Source organism: Glycine max, chromosome 14 (assembly GCF_000004515.6).
Source record: "Glycine max cultivar Williams 82 chromosome 14, Glycine_max_v4.0, whole genome shotgun sequence".
Classification (NCBI taxonomy): domain Eukaryota; kingdom Viridiplantae; phylum Streptophyta; class Magnoliopsida; order Fabales; family Fabaceae; genus Glycine; species Glycine max.
In genome coordinates this window covers 46,116,295-46,134,497 of record NC_038250.2, presented here as the reverse complement: position 1 = coordinate 46,134,497, position 18,203 = coordinate 46,116,295, and the positions used below count along the sequence as shown (strand labels likewise).

The window sequence follows — 18,203 nt, the reverse complement described above, 5'->3', positions numbered from 1 at the left end:
AAGGTGTTTTTTTTCATTTGGTCGTTTCATCGTAGATGTGTGAACGATGATGAACAAGTATGCATCGTCTGAGGCCATGTAGTGCCTCTGCCTCGAAACCAACAACGAATATGCCATTGATCACTTATGCCTTTTACAGAGGCTCGACAACAACAACGTTGAAAACATGTACCTCTCTATATACGAAATCTCGTGGAATAGTCGTAGTGCCTCTATACCATGAAGGTGGTGGACAGAGAGGCTATTTTGGTGTCTTTTAATAGTACTATCACATTAAAAATTTAATTAATATCTGACAACATATTGAACATAATTTGCAGTTTAATGGTGCATGCACATTTTAAATTAACAATATTGTGAACTATTTTATCATGAAGTTATATTTATTAAGAACTATTTTGTTGTTGTGAAAGAAAGTACTACCATAAAATTTAAAAGAAGAACCTTCTTATTAAAAATTCCATTGACACCTACTCTACTATCAATCAATATATTATATAATATATTATATAAAGAACAATTGTTGATTATATCTATTAGCACATGTGTCAAGCTCTCGTAAAGGATGTTCCACTTTTTTTTCTCAAAGTTTAAAAAATGAAGCATAATATTTTGGATTTATACCTATTATATTGATATCATTCATGTAATTAAAAAAAATAACAAAAATTAAATGTGCATTTATGATAATTATGTATAAAAAACTAGACACAAAATTTTAAATTAATTTTTTTTATTATTTATAAAAAAAAAATTATTATAATTTAATTTTATACTTTATTTTGTCTGAAAAATTTCTATAATTTTGTTTCAGAAAAAATTGCATGTATATGCAATCATTATAAACCTTTTAGAGTTTATGTACGTTGCAAATATTATGCACATATCAAACATTAACTTCTATAAATATATCTCATTAAATAAAATAAGAAATGAATTTATTTTGTTATCATTATTTTTTTTGAAATTTTTAATATATTTTTGTTGGAAAACTTCAAACATTCTAATATATATGTATTTTATAGTGTGTGGAGCACAATCCAACACTACTTTACAATGAATTTCTAAAAAAAAAAATAGATTTTTTTTATGCATGTGACAAACATTAATATATTAACATAGTAAAAAATTTGATTTAATGTTTATTAAAACATATTAAAAATTTTGATTAACCTATAAAGATGTATTATTTAAAGTAATAATATATAATATATATATATATATATATATATATATATATATATATATAATTAACTTTAAATTACGGTTGAAACATATTAAAAAGTGACCTTTGAAACATATTAAAAACATAATTTGACATACTTAACTACGGTAAAACACTTGAAACATATTTTTTTACTTCACACTTGAAACATATTAAAAAAACACATTTTTCAAATGTTTATTATAGGTGAATCATCATAATATTGGTGTGCAATATCTAGCCATTTTAGTGGTAATTAATTTTCGCCAGAAAACTTGATTGGTCACTTTTAGTAAAATTTTGGGACCAAATCCATGATTACTCAATGAATTATTGGTAAATGTTTATTTAATATCATTTAATTACATAATGTTTATTCAAAAAATTAATCCACCAATTTTTTCAGTTAAGTCATTGATCATTTCTGCCTTCTACAGAGGCACGACAACAACAACATCGAAAATATTTCCAAATACGAAACCTCCTGCAATAGTCATAGTGTCTTTATGCCATGAAGGTGGTGGAGAGAAAGATTATTTTGGTGTATTTTTTTAGTATTGTCACATTAAAAATTTGATTAGTATTGTCACATTAAATAGAATGTAAAGTTTAAAGGTAGATGCATATTTTAAATTAATAGTATTATTGTGAATCATTTTGTCATAAAATTATATTTGTTGGGGACTACCATCAAATTCAAAAGAAGAACCTTTTTATTAAAATAGTTGTTATCTTTGTAATTTTTTTAAAATTTCCATCCACACCTACTCTATTATCAATTGATATGTTATATAAAACACAACTGTATCTGTTAGCACATGTGTCAGCTGCTCTCGTAAAGGATGTTTCGCTTTTTTCTCAAAGTTTAAAAAAGGAAGAATAATATTTTCGATTTATACCTATTATATTGATATCATTTATGTAATTAAAAACAATAACAAAAATTAAATGTGCATTTAGTATAATTATGTATACAAAAATCAGACACAAAAATTTTTAAATTAAATTTTATTTGATTATTTATAAAACTTTTATTTTATTATAATTTAATTTTCTATTTTATTTTGTCTGAAAATTTTCTATAATTTTGTTTTAGAAAAAATTGCATGTATATGCAATCATTATAAACTTTTTAGAGTTTATGTACGTTGCAAATATTATGCACATATCAAACATTAATTTCTATAAATATATCTTATTAAATAAAATAAGAAATGAATTTGTTTTGTTATCATTATTTTTTGTTGAAATTTTCAATATATTTTTGTTGGAAAACTTCAAACATTCTAATATATATGTATTCTAATATATATGTATTGTATAGTGTGTGAAGCAGAGTCCATCACTACTTTACAATGAATTTCTAAAAAAAAAAAATTAGAAATTTTTTTATGCATGTGACAAACATTAATATACTAGCATAGTAAAAAAATTGACTTAATGTTTATTAAAACATATTAAAAAAATTGATTCACCAATAGAAATGTATTATTTAAAGTAATAATATATATATATATATATATATATTTTTATATATATATATATAATTAACTTTAAATTATGGTTGAAACATACTAAAAAGTGACCTATAATTTGAAACATATTAAAAACATACTACAACATATTAAAAAACATAATTTGACATACTAAAATACTGTAAAACACTTCAAACATATTAAAAAATTATATTTTTTTAAATGTTTATTATAAGTGAATCACCATGATGTTGGGTATAATATTCATCCGTTGGTAATTAATCTCCGCCAAAAAATATAATTAATCACTTTTAGTGAGATTTTTTATTTCAATCACTTTTTTTTTACATTCACATGAGTCAAATTTGAGACCTTATTTAAGGATATGGAGTTCATGACCACCTGGATCAACCACTTATTGGTAAATGTTTATTTAATATCATTTAATTACATAATGAATTAATGAAAATAATTTAGTTAAAATTTGGGCAATATGTGAAGTTTATGTTAATATGTGCATTTACCTGATAATTGTTTGGATTTAAATGTGGAGGATTTTCATTTAATTAGGAGCAAATATGATTGCACGGGTTACTGTTATTTCCTTTTTTAATATATTACTAAGATATAATTACTAGAAAAATAAAATTTAAATTATTAAAGTTGAATTATTATTTCTTAAATTCAATTGTTTTAGAATTAATGTGTGATTTACTTTTAAAGTTGTATTGGAAAAAGAAATTATTTTCGGTATTAAAAGTCTATTAAATTGTTTTTTCAGTTTCATTTTAAATTTAAATATTTGAAATATAGTTCTCTTTTTAAGTATATTTCTGAAAATTAAAATCTTAAATCTTGCCTAAAACATTTATTTTTCATTTTTTTTCTTTTAAATTTATTTTCTCAAAAAAACTTATTTGGATGAGATTCTTAAACATATGTTCTACATTATATATTAAAAAAAATTCAACATGTCCATCTTAAAAAAAAGAAGAAGAAATTATTTCTTTTTATTATTAGTCACTCTTAAGTAAAATAAAAAAAATATTCATAAAACTTTTGACTTCTGTAAAGATTTTATTAATCTTCTGGAAAATGAGTAACAGAGAGAAAGTTTGCACATAGTACCCTTTAATTACATTACAAATAAAAAAATTTCCCTCTAAAAAATTAATTTAAAATCTACTGTATATTATATTTATATAAAATAAGGTTTTGTTCTATATGTCACTCTCTAAAAAATATTAAATGAAATTATTTTATTTTTTATTAAACAAATATAATTATGATAATTAATATCAATTATGTAAATTAGAACATTCAAATTTTATTTTTATTCCATTTTTTTGAATTATGATTTTTGGACATTCCATTGGGCTGAATTAATATTTACTAATAAATCAATATTTACTAGCACAAATTTATAGGAAAATTTCTTAATTCCTATTAATATCAATAGTAATAGTAATATTTGCTAATAAATCAAGAAATCAATTGTGATGAATTGATTTTTATAACTATGGTAACTTTTTATTTATTATCAAAATTTTATAATTATTTGTTGTAAATATTCATTATAATTATAGTAACTTTTTAACTGTCACAATTTTTTTACGTTTATATGTTATTTATTATTTACAAGTATACATTATATTATTTGATGATTAGTATTTAATTTATTAATAGTTAGCATGATAAAATAGAATTAAAAACATGTGTCAGTACACAAATAGAATAATGTAGAATTGATTAAATTGATAATCAATAATTGTGTGCTACTAAATGATTATATCGCTTTAAATAATACTATTACCTTAAATGCTTTAAATAAATTGTTATGTAGTTTCAAACTTCAAAGGAAGGATAAATACAAACCAAAAAAAAAATTAATCTGCCAATTTTTTCAGTTAAGTGTTATAGTTTATTTCGTTTTAGCAAATAACACAAAATATTCAAATGAATGGTTTGGAAAAGAAGATATGTAAAGTTCTACTATATTATTAAAATGAGGTTGGATTATTCTATTTCTATTGCATAATTTTTTTTAAAAAAAAATATCTTTTTTTTATTATTTTATTTTTTCATCATTTTTCATTTAATTTATCTTTATTAATAAGTTTTATGTGTTTTATCTTTTAGACATATTTTTTTAATATATGACATTTTTAGACTCAAGACATAACAAAAAGTGAAATCAAATGTATGACAACAAGATGAATCATTATGTGCGAAAAATTAATGAAATCAAACCTTGCTTCACCTTCCAATAAGAAGTGAAAAACTTCTATTATATAAAATTGTGGTGTTTTTCTTTTAATTTAAAGAGATATATGATAATCTTTATAAGTAAGATGAAAAAAAAAATTGATGTAAAAATTTAAATTCACACACTTAAAATTTATCCATAATTAATGGAATAAATTAGCTCAAGGAAAACGCTGCCAATTTATTTTATAACATTCAATATCTTAAACTTTGAGTCAACAAATCATGCATGTTTGGTTCTAACCGGTGATGATGCTAATTATTTAAAAATGGAAGAATTGAGAATTAAGAATATGAAACATTAAATTAGTGCATATTAATAAATGACATCCTAGACACGCATATCACGATATTAGTCAAATTTATAAATATAATAGTGATAAAAGTCACACATGGCGAAAGATAAATTTATAAATATAATTGTAGAAATGTTGTAGTTTCAAGTTGAATGAACATAGTGTTCTTATAGACAAGTTTTATAGGGTTGAACTAAGAAAAACATATTTTTGTATTGGAGTCTATTTTTAATGGATTACTATGGTTGTGAGCTTTATAATAATTTTTATATTTTCGTAGAAAAAATAAATATTATATATATATATATATATATATATATATATATATATATATATATATATATATATATATATATATATATATAAATGATATAATATATAAGGTAAGGGTGTGGAATGGTTGGCTTGTTGGTAGAAGAAATTGGGCGTGTGGGAGTTGTTGAATCGGGAAGCAAAAAAAATGAGAATCCATCACATAGCATGCCTCCAAGACAATTATTCCTATCTGTATGTAGTATCTAACATTCCTTCATTCAATTTTTCTCTTGATTTTGATGAATGAATCATCTGAGTGGCGCAGGATCGTAGACGAGAGCACGAAGGAAGCCGCGGCGGTGGACCCGGTCGAACCGGAGAAGGTTCTTGAAGTTGCCAGCTCGCACGGCCTCACTCTCAAATTCGTCCTCACCACCCACCATCACTGGTATGGTACCCTTTTCAACCACCTCTTTCTAAGTAACTTGTTCACTATGTTGTTTTTTTTTTTTTTTATGTGACAGGGATCATGCTGGTGGAAACGACAAGATAAAGCAGCTGGTGCCAGGAATCAAAGTCTATGGTGGTTCCATTGAAAACGTCAAGGGTTGCACTGACAAAGTTGAAAACGGTGATAAGGTCTCTCTTGGAGCTGAAATCACTATATTGGCCCTTCACACTCCTTGGTACTCTATGCCCTATCCCTATGCTATTGTCAATTGTTTCCAATTAGTGTACACTAATTTTGGATAAACTTTTCATTAAGCACTTACAGGAGAACAAAGTATAAAAGTAAAATGAATTACGCTTATTTGGATAAACTTCTCTATAGACACCAAGAAGAAAAAAAATGAAACAAATTTCTCTTGTATAAGCTCAAATTAGATAATTCATAAATTAAAACTAGCTTTTTGGGAGAAACTAATCGAAACAGGATATGAGTTTTTTTCGTAAGTTAAAATTAGTAATGCAAAAGTTAATCTATAGAAGCTCTATCTTTATTTCAACTTGTTTCAAATGAAATAAAATTAGTCTAAGCTCGAAAAGAAGAATACCAAGAAAGAAGTAGTCTAACTCATGGCTGGAACTGATTTGAACAATTCATAAACTTGCTTAGAGCCAAGCATGATGTTTGAATGCCGAAAATTGTAATCAGGTCAGGGTGAATATTGTGCAAGTCTTTGACACCCAGCTATAATTTTTTGTAATGTATTTCTCTTGCTAGAAAAGTATTGCATTGTAGAATCAATTGTGTACTGCTTGTTGAACTTATTGAGACAATTGTTCTCATCCTCTGTTGGAGGGATTTAGCCCTGCTTATCTGATGATAAAAAACAATAGATGCGCTGAATTTCGTAAAACGATACCAAGAAGGCATTGCTCTGCTTCATTGGCCCTATCAGTTATTATTAATATTATTCTATTTAATATTATTATTATTATTCATTTTGGTTGGTGAGTTATTAGTTGTTGATATTTATCATTCTATTAGTATTGTTTGATGTTTGCGGTAGCGATTCTACCTCGCTTACATGTTTCCCTCTCTTGTTAGCATTAACATAAGTTATTTCTGTGACTTGCTCAGCCACACACAAGGTCATATAAGTTACTATGTTACTGGCAAAGAGGATGAGCAACCGGCTGTTTTTACTGGAGATACATTGGTAAGATGACTGCTCAATCTTTTTAACATCACAAAGAAGTAGTTATTTGGAAAACATGTAAAGCTGTAACAAGTGCTTGTATTTTTCGCTCTCATTCTTTCTCTCTGTGAAAACTTTCGTGTATATGAATTTTGAAGAGATCCTTTTAAATCTCTGGATTTATTGTGTTATTGTTTCTCTACAGTTTATTGCTAGTTGTGGGAAATTTTTTGAAGGAACTGCAGAACAGATGTATCAGTCACTTAATGTAACACTCGCTTCATTACCAAAGTCAACTCGAGTATACTGTGGCCATGAGGTAAAAATCTCCATCCATACTGAAAAAAAAATTCTATGGGAGTGTCATTGATGATTGATCTTATAAGTATAAATGATGAATGGGATTAAGCCACAAAACTGCTTCTTACAGTTAGTTCATGTATGATTTTACCCGGTAAATATTTCTAATTTAATTAATGGAGATAGGAGGATGGGGAATGTTGCAAATATTTATGAGTTCTAATTCTTTCTACAGTTGATGAGGATGTATATCTAATTTGATGGCGAAGATGTTGTGCTAGCTCCCTGAATTCTTTCAGCATCTTGGGTCAATCCACAAAATATGTGTGAACTAGTTGAGGATGTTAGTGGTGCTACCCTAGGAATTGTTGGTTGTGAAGGTGTAAACAGTCCTAAATAAGCTTTTTTAAGCTAGTCCACACATGTTAATATTTTGTAAAAGTGTATAGTATGGTGAATGCAAGGATTATATTTCCATTTGTGCAGCATAGAGTAGTCAGTTTGATATGAATATAACAGAATAAGAACTCGTGCTGAAGTTAGGGTCATTAAGTATTCACGAATACTGTTTCCTATCCTTTTGTTATGCTTGTGTCTAGAATGGAAACTTATATTTCTAGTTAAGAGATAGCATTCTGTTACAATAACCTTGAGCAAGTAAAACCAGAAATCCTCCACTCTTTAGAACATACTTCTATGATTTTCTGAAATAAGATATAATGGGTTCTGAAATATTTAAGATTCAGCTGCCCAGGTGTTAAGTTCTGACTTGGGAAGAAGTGGATTGTTTTAGATAATCCGAGGTGGTTGTTCATTAGAAGCTCATTTGTTTGAATTGGCTGTGTACTTCTGCTTAAAATGCAATACTTATGGCTTAGATTAAATAAAAAAAATGCAGTTTTGGGGCATAGAGAACATGCAAGGTGAGGAAGGAGAAATTTTTGGTTATTTTACTTTTGGGCTATAAAAGCCTAAATTCTTAGTGGCTTATTTATTATTTTCTGTTTTCCACTTATATCATTAATCACTTGTAAGAGTTTGAAATTGTTTCTTCTCCAGTACTCAGTGAACAACTTGCAATTTGCTCTGACACTTGAGCCAGACAATTTGAGGATACAACAAAAATTAACCTGGGCTCGGAATCAACGACAAGCTGGCCAAGCAACAATTCCCTCAACCATTGAGGATGAGTTGGAGACCAATCCCTTTATGAGGGTTGATCTACCTGAGATCCAGGTTTGTCATCTCTCCACCCCCTCTACAAAGTGTGAAATGATTTCATATTGATGAGGGAAAAATGAAGTATATACTTAGTAATGCTTTAAGGAGTTTATTGGTACTTTCTATAATCAAATTGAAACTCTATCACTCTAACATATTTACTTAGAAAAGGAGCTGCAATTTGTGGCAGTCTTTTGTAAAGTGACACAAGGCTGAACCTGATGCTTTTCTTGAACTGTGAATATTTCCAGGAGAGGGTGGGCTGCAAGTCACCTGTTGAAGCATTAGGAGAGATAAGGAAGCAGAAAGACAATTGGAGAGGCTAATGAAACTAGCATTCTCATTTGTTGATATTTCATTTTCCTTTTCTGTTTTATTCATATGAATAAGGCCTTTATGTAGATACTGTAACAATATGTTTTGCCTGAAACTTAAATGACAGAGTCAGAGGCTTGTCAAGTTAGGGGCATGGGTTGTGATTGGCATTGTCGCCTATATGCATTTTATGTTGGTTTTCCAAATACTAAGATGGTCTATTTCATACATGTCATTTACTTGTGAACTTGTAATCAATTATTTTCTCCTTTCTATTTCTGTTTGCAACGGTGGCTTGCTATTTTATTTAATTTTATTGTTTATGATTGGTTTTGTTTGGATGGGGGAACTTGATATCAATTATTTTCTCCTTTCTATTTCTGTTTGAAATCAATTATGTTGGCCTGGCTTTATTAAACATAAACATCACTACTGCAAGTCCAGAGTCAATCAATAATATTTATAGAACTTAAATATCTTTTTAGGCATTGTAATTTAGTTTTTTTTTTCTTTTCATTCTTGCAATTTTTTATTTATTTTTTTATTTTAATCTTTATAAATTATGTTTTTATTTTTCATCCTTAAAACGATTTAGATACCACTTTAAAAAGAATAAGCAATCCACTATATTTATATGAAATTTGGGCTGGTGCCATGATCCGTCATTAACAACATTGCTCAAGAGGTGAAAATTCCTATTAGTGGTCTTAGGCTCTATGCCAAGCATTTCAGTCTAACTTGAATGCTTTATAATTGCAAAATATTGTAAACACTACACCCTCTATTCCATTATAATTGTAGTGTAGAAAAAAAATGTCTTAAATTAATTATCATTTTAGTTTTTCAACATATTAATGATAAACTATAAAATCTAAAGATGAATTAAAGACGATATAAGATTAATTTTATAAGATATTTTATTCATTTATTATTTTTTCTTGATTGATGTAAAATTGCATAAGCCAATAACTATTTTGAGATGGAGGGAGTATCTTATACGCATTTTTTATATATTAAATTGTTGGAGTATGTAACTTTAAAGCAACCACCCTTTAAGTAGCAATACTGCCATCTCATCTCAGCTTAAACAAAGTCAACAATATAGTAGACACCTTAGACGTAACACTAATTTAATTTTGCTAACTATTTCTAACAATCACCGCTGTAAGATGATAATGTAACTTCTCAATACGTTAAAAAGTATATCATTTCAGCATTTCACCACATAAAGCATTTCATGTTAATATACGAGTAATTGAAATTCTGTTAGCTAGTCATTTATATACATTCAAATATTTTAATGGATAGAAGAATAAAGAAACACTAAAGTAACGAGAATGAGAATTGAGAACCACTAAAGTTTTCATCATCTATCATAGTGCCATGCTCTTCTATAATATTGTCATCAGTCATCACGGTACTACTGAACCAAGTTAGAGATAAATGGTCGCCAAAATATCAAATTATATATAATAAAAAAACGAAGGAATACATGAGATAAGAGTAAGCTACAAAGCATCGTTGTTCCATGATATTAATTGGCTTTGGATATTTCCTACAAAGCTAAAAAAAAGAGAGTATTCGATGGTAAACACACTTGAATTAATTAATGTGAAATTATTTTGACTCATCTAGTAATTTTGAATTCGAATCTTAAATATATAATTACATTCAATACTTAAAAAAATTATTATCTACACTAATTCTATTAAATTTGAATAATTAATTAAGATTGCTTTCTAGTAAAAGGTGCTTATAATCTAGACAAAAAAATAAGTCATAGACAAAAAAAAGTCAGGAAAAGGACGAAAAAGGCCACCTTTCAGCCTTTGGGGTCTTATAGGAAAATTTCAAATGGACAATATATGTGAAGTCAATGTTATAATGTCCTTTTGGTTGAAATTGCCAACCCCCCGAAAATGGTCCTCTGCAATGTCAAATCGGCATTAGTAATTTTTCATTATTGTTTAGGTAAATTTCCAATGCGAGGTCACGGTCACGAGAATTAGGTCTAACCCCATCACCTACCCTTAAGATTTGCTTTTGAACAAGGGTTGTGTGTTTTAGACAAAATTTTATTTATTCTTTTCATTTTTTTACCATATATATCATCTAGACAAAATCATTTTAGAAAAGAAATATTGCATTTATCACTTTTCTTTCTCTTTTTCTTTATCTTTCTGAGTGTGATCACCACATAGGTGGGCACGTACGTTTTCCTTTGGCTAATATATTGAAATATGGAGAATTTTAATTTACAATTATAAGCCTCTTTCTCCCATGATAATTGATAACCCATTTGAATCAATTTTTTTTTTTTTACAAAATTCATTTCTAAAAATGATTTTTCAACAAGAATAATTTTCCTAAATCTTTTAAAATACCATCCCCACACAAATCAATGCTATCAAAATTTAAAATGGAGAAGGGACAGAAAATATGGTTAACTTTTGTGGTCCATATTAAATGGTCTGGCTGCTCCCCACTATGGCAATGAGGAAGCATATACAGTCACTGCCATGCTGTGCCTATCTTTCCTTTTCACCTCTTACGAACACTGAAACTTTTGACCACCCATCAAAAAGTATCGATTTTCATATTTTTGTATATAATGTCTTCCAACTTTTTACAATCTACAACATCACCTTTTGTATGAAAGTCCCTTCTTTGTTTCTCTCACTTCAGTTCTTTCCACGAGTTTATAATTCTACATTATTAGCACTCCTCGCACTGCTTCATTGTTACTCTTTGCGATATTTCAAGCACCTGTTTCATGTTCTCAATTTCACCAATGAAAGCTAGCCTAGTGCTAAATGTGGTTGCTCCCATGCCTCATTGTTTCAATCTCACACATCATTGTGCTACTCAATTTAGTTCTTCCTTCTTTCCTTACACTTCAGAAAACATTTTTATCCTTTTTGCTTGTTTCTTACCAAGTTCCAACACAACCTTATGGTTGTCTACGTACTGTCATGCTAGTCACCAGCAAATTTCAACGAGGGAATAGTTATACTCTGCACTCAGCTTGCAACTTTGGACATAATAAACATTACATCCCGATTGATGGAGGTGGGAGAATCCACACTACAATAAGGCCCCTTATGTTAAATTGAAATTCCCATACTGTTTGTACATTTATTTTCTAGTATTGATCCCTGTCATGAAGAAGTAAAAGTGTAATTAAGTAACCAACCAGGTCAATCAAAATTAGTAGATACCTAGATTCTTTAAGAATGTTGACAAAAGTTCAATTCTTTAGTCATGTATATAAAAAAAAGACTTTGTTAGAGATATAAAATTCACTTTGATAATTTTTATGACTTAGAAAATTAGTCTCATAACTTTCAATTATGAGAATACTTTGTTTTATGTAAAAATAAAAGTATAATTAAATCATATCAGTAGTAGTAGTATATGTGTGTTCGATAGCATTTTTAGTTGTCATGTTATTATCCACGTCAACAAAATTTGTTACATATTTTAGGCTTAAATATGTTTATAATTTCTAATAAATAATCAATTTTTTTATTTTTTTTAATGATTTTTTGTTTTGCGTTGAGTCTCTAATAAAATAATATTTTTATTTTTTGTCATTCATATTTTGTTTTAATTTTTAATAAATTAACGGATTTTATTTTAGTCCCTACTAATAATAAATACAAAAAATTGTCAGAGAACAAATACAAAATTCACTAATTTATGAGGGATAAAAAATATCAAAGATCAAAAACAAAATTTATTTTATTAAATACTCAACACAAAATAAAAATTTATTAGAAAATAAACATAAAAATTAGATATTTATTAAAGATAAAAATATATTTAAAGATTTAATGGAAGACTTATGAAAAAAACTAAAATAATACAATTAGGATTTGTGAAGGAACCAATTTACGAATCCAAAATCAAAATCACACAATATGATACTTAGAATACTAAAAGTGTAATTAAACCGATAAAAAAAAAAGAGAAACTAATTAATAAGAGTATGTTGTAGAAATATTTAAGCAATTCTATATTTTTAGTATAAATTTATGATTGAAATTAATTTGAATATCCATTCTAATCACAATGTTTAGCGATTCAAAACTAATTCTATCAAAATTTAAAAACAAATTAATATCTAAAATACAAAGTTCTGCAAGCCTGTCTTGGAGCCCCATATGCACATGTATTATGTATGATACCGGTAAGGTAATCTGACAGGCCAGCGTGTGTTTTGAATTTTGATGATGATAAGACTAGCTAGGAAAATATTGCACGACTGAATCGATGCAAATTCCAGCTAAGGAGACACATAGTGGAGCAGTGCTTGAATGATTTATGAGAAGTAGGCCTCTTGGGTACAGAAAGAGCATTCATACATGGATGTTAAATATTAGAAGTTTTATGTTTGGTTACAATTGGTGTCTTAATTTGCCTTAAATAATTTATCATTTATGTTTTAGTATATTGGTATCTTAATTTTCCCAAAATGTTGTCGTATTCTTAAATATTCTGTGTTCTTAATTTGCCTTGGAATGATTCATGATTTATGTTTTAGTATGTTGGTGTCTTAATTTGCATTGTATTCTTAATTCCAACCAGTTTTATAATATATTTTAATCATAAATATTTTTTTTTTAAAATTATACACATATATATATATATATATATATATATATATATATATATATATATATATATATATATATATATATATATATATAGTGATTGTCATTCAAAAATAAATAATTAAAATTTTAATAATTTTATAATTTATTATGCATATCTTAATTTTATCAAACGTTATTTTTTTTATCCATGATTATCATTTTATATGTTCCCCTCACAAATAGACTGAATACTTGTTTTTCTGTTGAAGGGTCTTCTAGTGTGCCGAATGGTCTATCGTATCGAAGGATCTTGTGCTTGTAGTTTCTTACCGAAATCTCGAGTGTGTGAGTATTCAGAGTGAAGGGGAGAACCTGTAAAAGACACTTCAAAGCTTAAGTAAGAGTTCAATTCAAAGCTATCAACGATATACAGTGAGTATGTGAGAACAAATCAGTTCTCTTACCTAGGGGTTCACCCTTTTTATACTAACCTGGTTGGGCCTGGGTCTATGAGTTTGTCACATCTTGATTACCAATTGTATAATACTCCTCCTAATCATGCTTTGGTACTTCTAATCAGGTGATTACCCTTAAGTGAGTTTAGTGGTGATGATCACGACTGAATGGTATTCGTTGCTCGCACATGTTGAAGGTTAAGGTGTACTGTTTGACATATGTAGATACGTGGCCGAAGGGTATGTTCGGTTTGGGTGCGCCATGTCTCTCCTCGGCCCGACCAAGTACTTTATCCGGTATACTAGCCCCCCCTAAGCCCCTTTATGGCCTTGGCTGAAAAAAATGGGCTTTATGGTGTGTCAAAACGGTGATCAATTACTCCCCTAACGGTTATGTGCCTTTATTGCCACAAAGTAATTGTTACATCATGGAGGTAATGGTTACTCCGTACATCTCTTCACCTTTCCACATTGAGTATCATAATGTCATTTGTCCTCCACCATAGATATGTTCTGATCGAATGGTGGGGAGATGCTATTGGTTGGGCTTTGTCACAGGCCCAACTTCTATAAATAGGGAGAGGACCCCCCTTCACTTTTCGCCCTTGATATCTGCTTCTTTGCTCTGAGTTGAATAGTATTCTTTTGCTCTCAATCGTGTGGTGCAATAATCAATTCTTTCTTTGAGGTACTTAATAATTGTGTCGGTCGAAGGTTCGTCGTCGAGGGAGTCAGTTGAAGGCAAGTCTAAGATTCAAAGGTACAACGACATAGTTTTAGAAGTGTCCTTTAACTCCCACTCCTTAGGATCAGTTTTTTCTAATTCGACTGACCTTGACAACCGAGGGGTCTAACAACCTTTCGACTTTTTTGAACCAGCTACCGTCCACTACAGTTGAAAATATAGGTGAGAGCATTGCAGCTCCGGTGGTGGCCGCTACTGCCGAGGCAGGAATATCCCAAAGGGATACTTCTCGGCCTAAGAAATGTCTAGTGCTGAAAAAGAGGTGTCCACCTCCCCCGATTACGCTTCGGGAGTACACGTGGGTTGACGAAGAGGTAGACACCTACTTCTCCTGATATAACCACTAGTCGGATCTGTCCAACCTCATAAGTTGGTTATCGATCTGTACCATAATGAATTTGAATACGTGCCTAGTCACTTTCCACACGGCTCGATCGGATGCTACACCGCTCGCGGAGTTCATGTTCATGAACCGAGAAGGGATGAACAAGGATTTCTTTTACAAGTATGATTGTTTGTTCTGTGATCTATATGTAAGGGTCTCGTTTGACGATTTTACCATGGGTGTGCTCCGCATACTCAATGGGTGGACGACTATGCAAGCGTTCTGCACACTTTGCTTCTATAGCTCTATGTCAGCGACGCCCAAACTCTTCTTGCACTACTTCTGCAGTTGTCCTCAAGATAAGGCTCAATGAATATCACTGATTCGACTACTGAAGCATCTTATTTTCTGCCTATTCACTTGTTCTTATAAAAATTTATGATCAGTTACTTCAAAGTAACCATAAGGCCAGTCGTCTGGAAGGATTACTTCTATGACTCGACGGGAACCCTTTGTTCCCCTTCTACTGGCAACAGTATCCTCGACGGTATGACAAGTACCCAAAGAAGTTGTTGAGTCCTAAGGAACACTGAGACCTCGAATTCCTCAAAACGCTCCCTTGGCAACTACCTGTTCAGCCTCTTGTGTGGCTTTTGTAGTCTTCGGATCCTGTCCGGGACCTTAAGGGTTAGTCTTGTTTCCTTTTTGGTTGTTTTTTATTTGTTGCTCTAATTTGAAAATTTATCACTTGTGTTATTTTGCAGGAATCATGACTTAGGTCGGCGCTAGCATAAATTTTTTTTGCCAGGCTTGGCAGAACTGAATCGTTACTATTAATGGCCCTTCACCGAATCCTACTGCAAACCGTACCCTGGGCCCTCATGAAGTTATGGATGATGTGGTGCCCCCCCATTAACAAAGACCCTAGGGGGAAGCAAAAGCATAAGAAGCAGAGCCACCGAGAGCTTCGAAATGGCTTGTGGGAACACTCTGAGCACCGAGAAGGCACCTCTCAGAAGAAGAGGCTTAAGTAGCCAATGCTTAAGTTTCAACCTGCTACCGCCGCCACCACCTTGGGCAACATCTCGCCCTTAACCAGTCAAGGCTTCTTCCACCAATCTTTTTGGCTAGATCATCTCATCCAATTAAACATGGTTTCAAAGTAGTGGCGTCAAGTGTTGAGTTGAAGCGACGATGCCGCCAATTGGGCCAACTTTTGGGCCTTCTTTTCTAGGGCATCGGCAATCGCCCAACATCTTTAGGGGTCATCCAGTGTTGAAACTTTGAAGGACCAGCTGATGAAGGTCAAGGACTCCTTGAACTCGGTGCTTCAAGACAATATGAAGTTGGCCAGAGACAATAAGAACCTCTGTTGACGAATGATACCAAAGGGCTGGAGACGCACACCCTAAATGTCGAGGCCTTGGGTAGGTCTTGGGATACTGAACTCGCCAGGCTCCAGTCGACCTTGGCTGATGCCAAGAAGGAGACAAAGGAGGCTAATGCTAAAAAAGAAAGGGTTCAGCAGAAGGCCTTCGATGATGTCTATAATGCACACGAGGCTAGCTTCAACCATTGCCTCTGACAGGTGCTACATATGTGCGACATCTAGGACCCGAGTGTCTTCGACATCAATAAAGATGTGCATGAAGGAGAGCTAGTGTTGATTGATGACATCTCAGAGGATGATGTTGCCACTTTACCTCGAGGGCAAGTGACCCCAATTAAGGAGCCACATGCTGAGGAGATCACGGATAGAGAGAATGTAAAGCCTATGGATTAAGTTATTTAGGTTTTACACATGATCTTTCGCTTGCATTTTGTAACACCAATCTTTGGCATCTTGTTGTAATCACCCTTTGCCAGTGCTCAACTCTAATGAATGAAGATTTCTTCTCCAAGTGTTAGTGGTTTTGCCATATTTTTCATGTTGTCGATAGTAGCTTCTTTATTTCTATGGTTGGCCAAATGAGGTACTTAGCAAAAAAAAAAAAAGATGAAAAGATATTGCACAACTTTTATTTTTAACTGAAGGGTAAGGAATGTTAATGTAAGCCATATACCTTTAATAAACTTATCCGAATTGTAATTGAAACTACCCATTTGTGTGTCGGATTTGACCTCCATCGAGGATAGTACTCGGGAAGGAACTATAAGTAATTATAATAAACTTTCAAATGTGTGGAGTTCTAAGTCCTTGGGATGATTTTCCCAGATAGTTCATCTAACTTGTACGCTCCATTCTTCAAATTGTGTCGGATCCTGAAAGACCCTTCCTAGTTGGCCACCAACTTTCCGTCTCACATGGGCTTCCAGGCTTTTCCGCATGCCTTCTATACCAGGTCTCACTCTTGGAACTATATAGGGGCTAGCTTAGAGTTGAAGCGCTGGGTCATACGTCACTTGCAAGCTTTAGTCATGATGACAACATTTTTCTCACACTTGCTTAATAGGTCCAGGTCCACCTGTAGTGTTTCGTTGTTCTGGGGCTCGGCGAAGCAATTCCTTAGGAGCGAGACCTCTCCTACTTTAACTAGTAGCATTGCGTCCATCCTATATGTTAGCCGAAAAGGGGTCTCCTCAATTGTAGACTGAGGGGTGCATCTATAAGCCCATAGGATCTCCACAAGCTTTTCGGCCTATCTCCCTTTGGCTCCCTCCAGTGGCTTCTTCATTTAGCCTAAAATGACCTTGTTAGTTATCTCAACTTGTCTGTTGGTCTGAGGGTGCTCCACTGATGTCACCCTATGCTTAATGCAAAAACCATTCAAGAATTCATTGAGTTTTAGGTCTATGAACTGTAGGTCATTGTCTGTGACCAGTGTATTTGTAATTCCAAAACGTGTGATGATGTTTCTCCAGAAGAACTTCTAGACTGCTTGGGTAGTAATGCTTGCTAGTGGTTCAGCCTCAACCCACTTGGTGAAATAGTCAACGACCACTAATAGGAATTTCCTTTGTCCTAGAGCCGTGGGAAAGGGCCCGAGAATGTATATTCCCCAAATAGCAAATGGCCAAGGGGAGACCATTGGGTGCAGCTCTTCAGCTGATCGATGTATCAAGTTTCCATGTCTCTGGCACTAGATGAACTTCTTTACAAAGTTCGAGC

General features: G+C 31.2%; 1 protein-coding gene across 1 annotated transcript; it reads left to right on the top strand.

Moving 5' to 3' along the window:
* The first annotated feature begins 5,620 nt into the window (after positions 1-5,620).
* On the top strand, positions 5,621-9,301 carry GLYII-8 (putative hydroxyacylglutathione hydrolase). Its single transcript, NM_001248436.2, has 7 exons — positions 5,621-5,747; positions 5,821-5,943; positions 6,020-6,181; positions 7,081-7,159; positions 7,344-7,457; positions 8,498-8,674; positions 8,911-9,301. Exons 1-7 carry the CDS (start codon positions 5,701-5,703, stop codon positions 8,983-8,985), a joined length of 777 nt encoding a protein of 258 aa, NP_001235365.2. The 5' UTR covers positions 5,621-5,700; the 3' UTR covers positions 8,986-9,301.
* Positions 9,302-18,203: the final 8,902 nt, after the last annotated feature.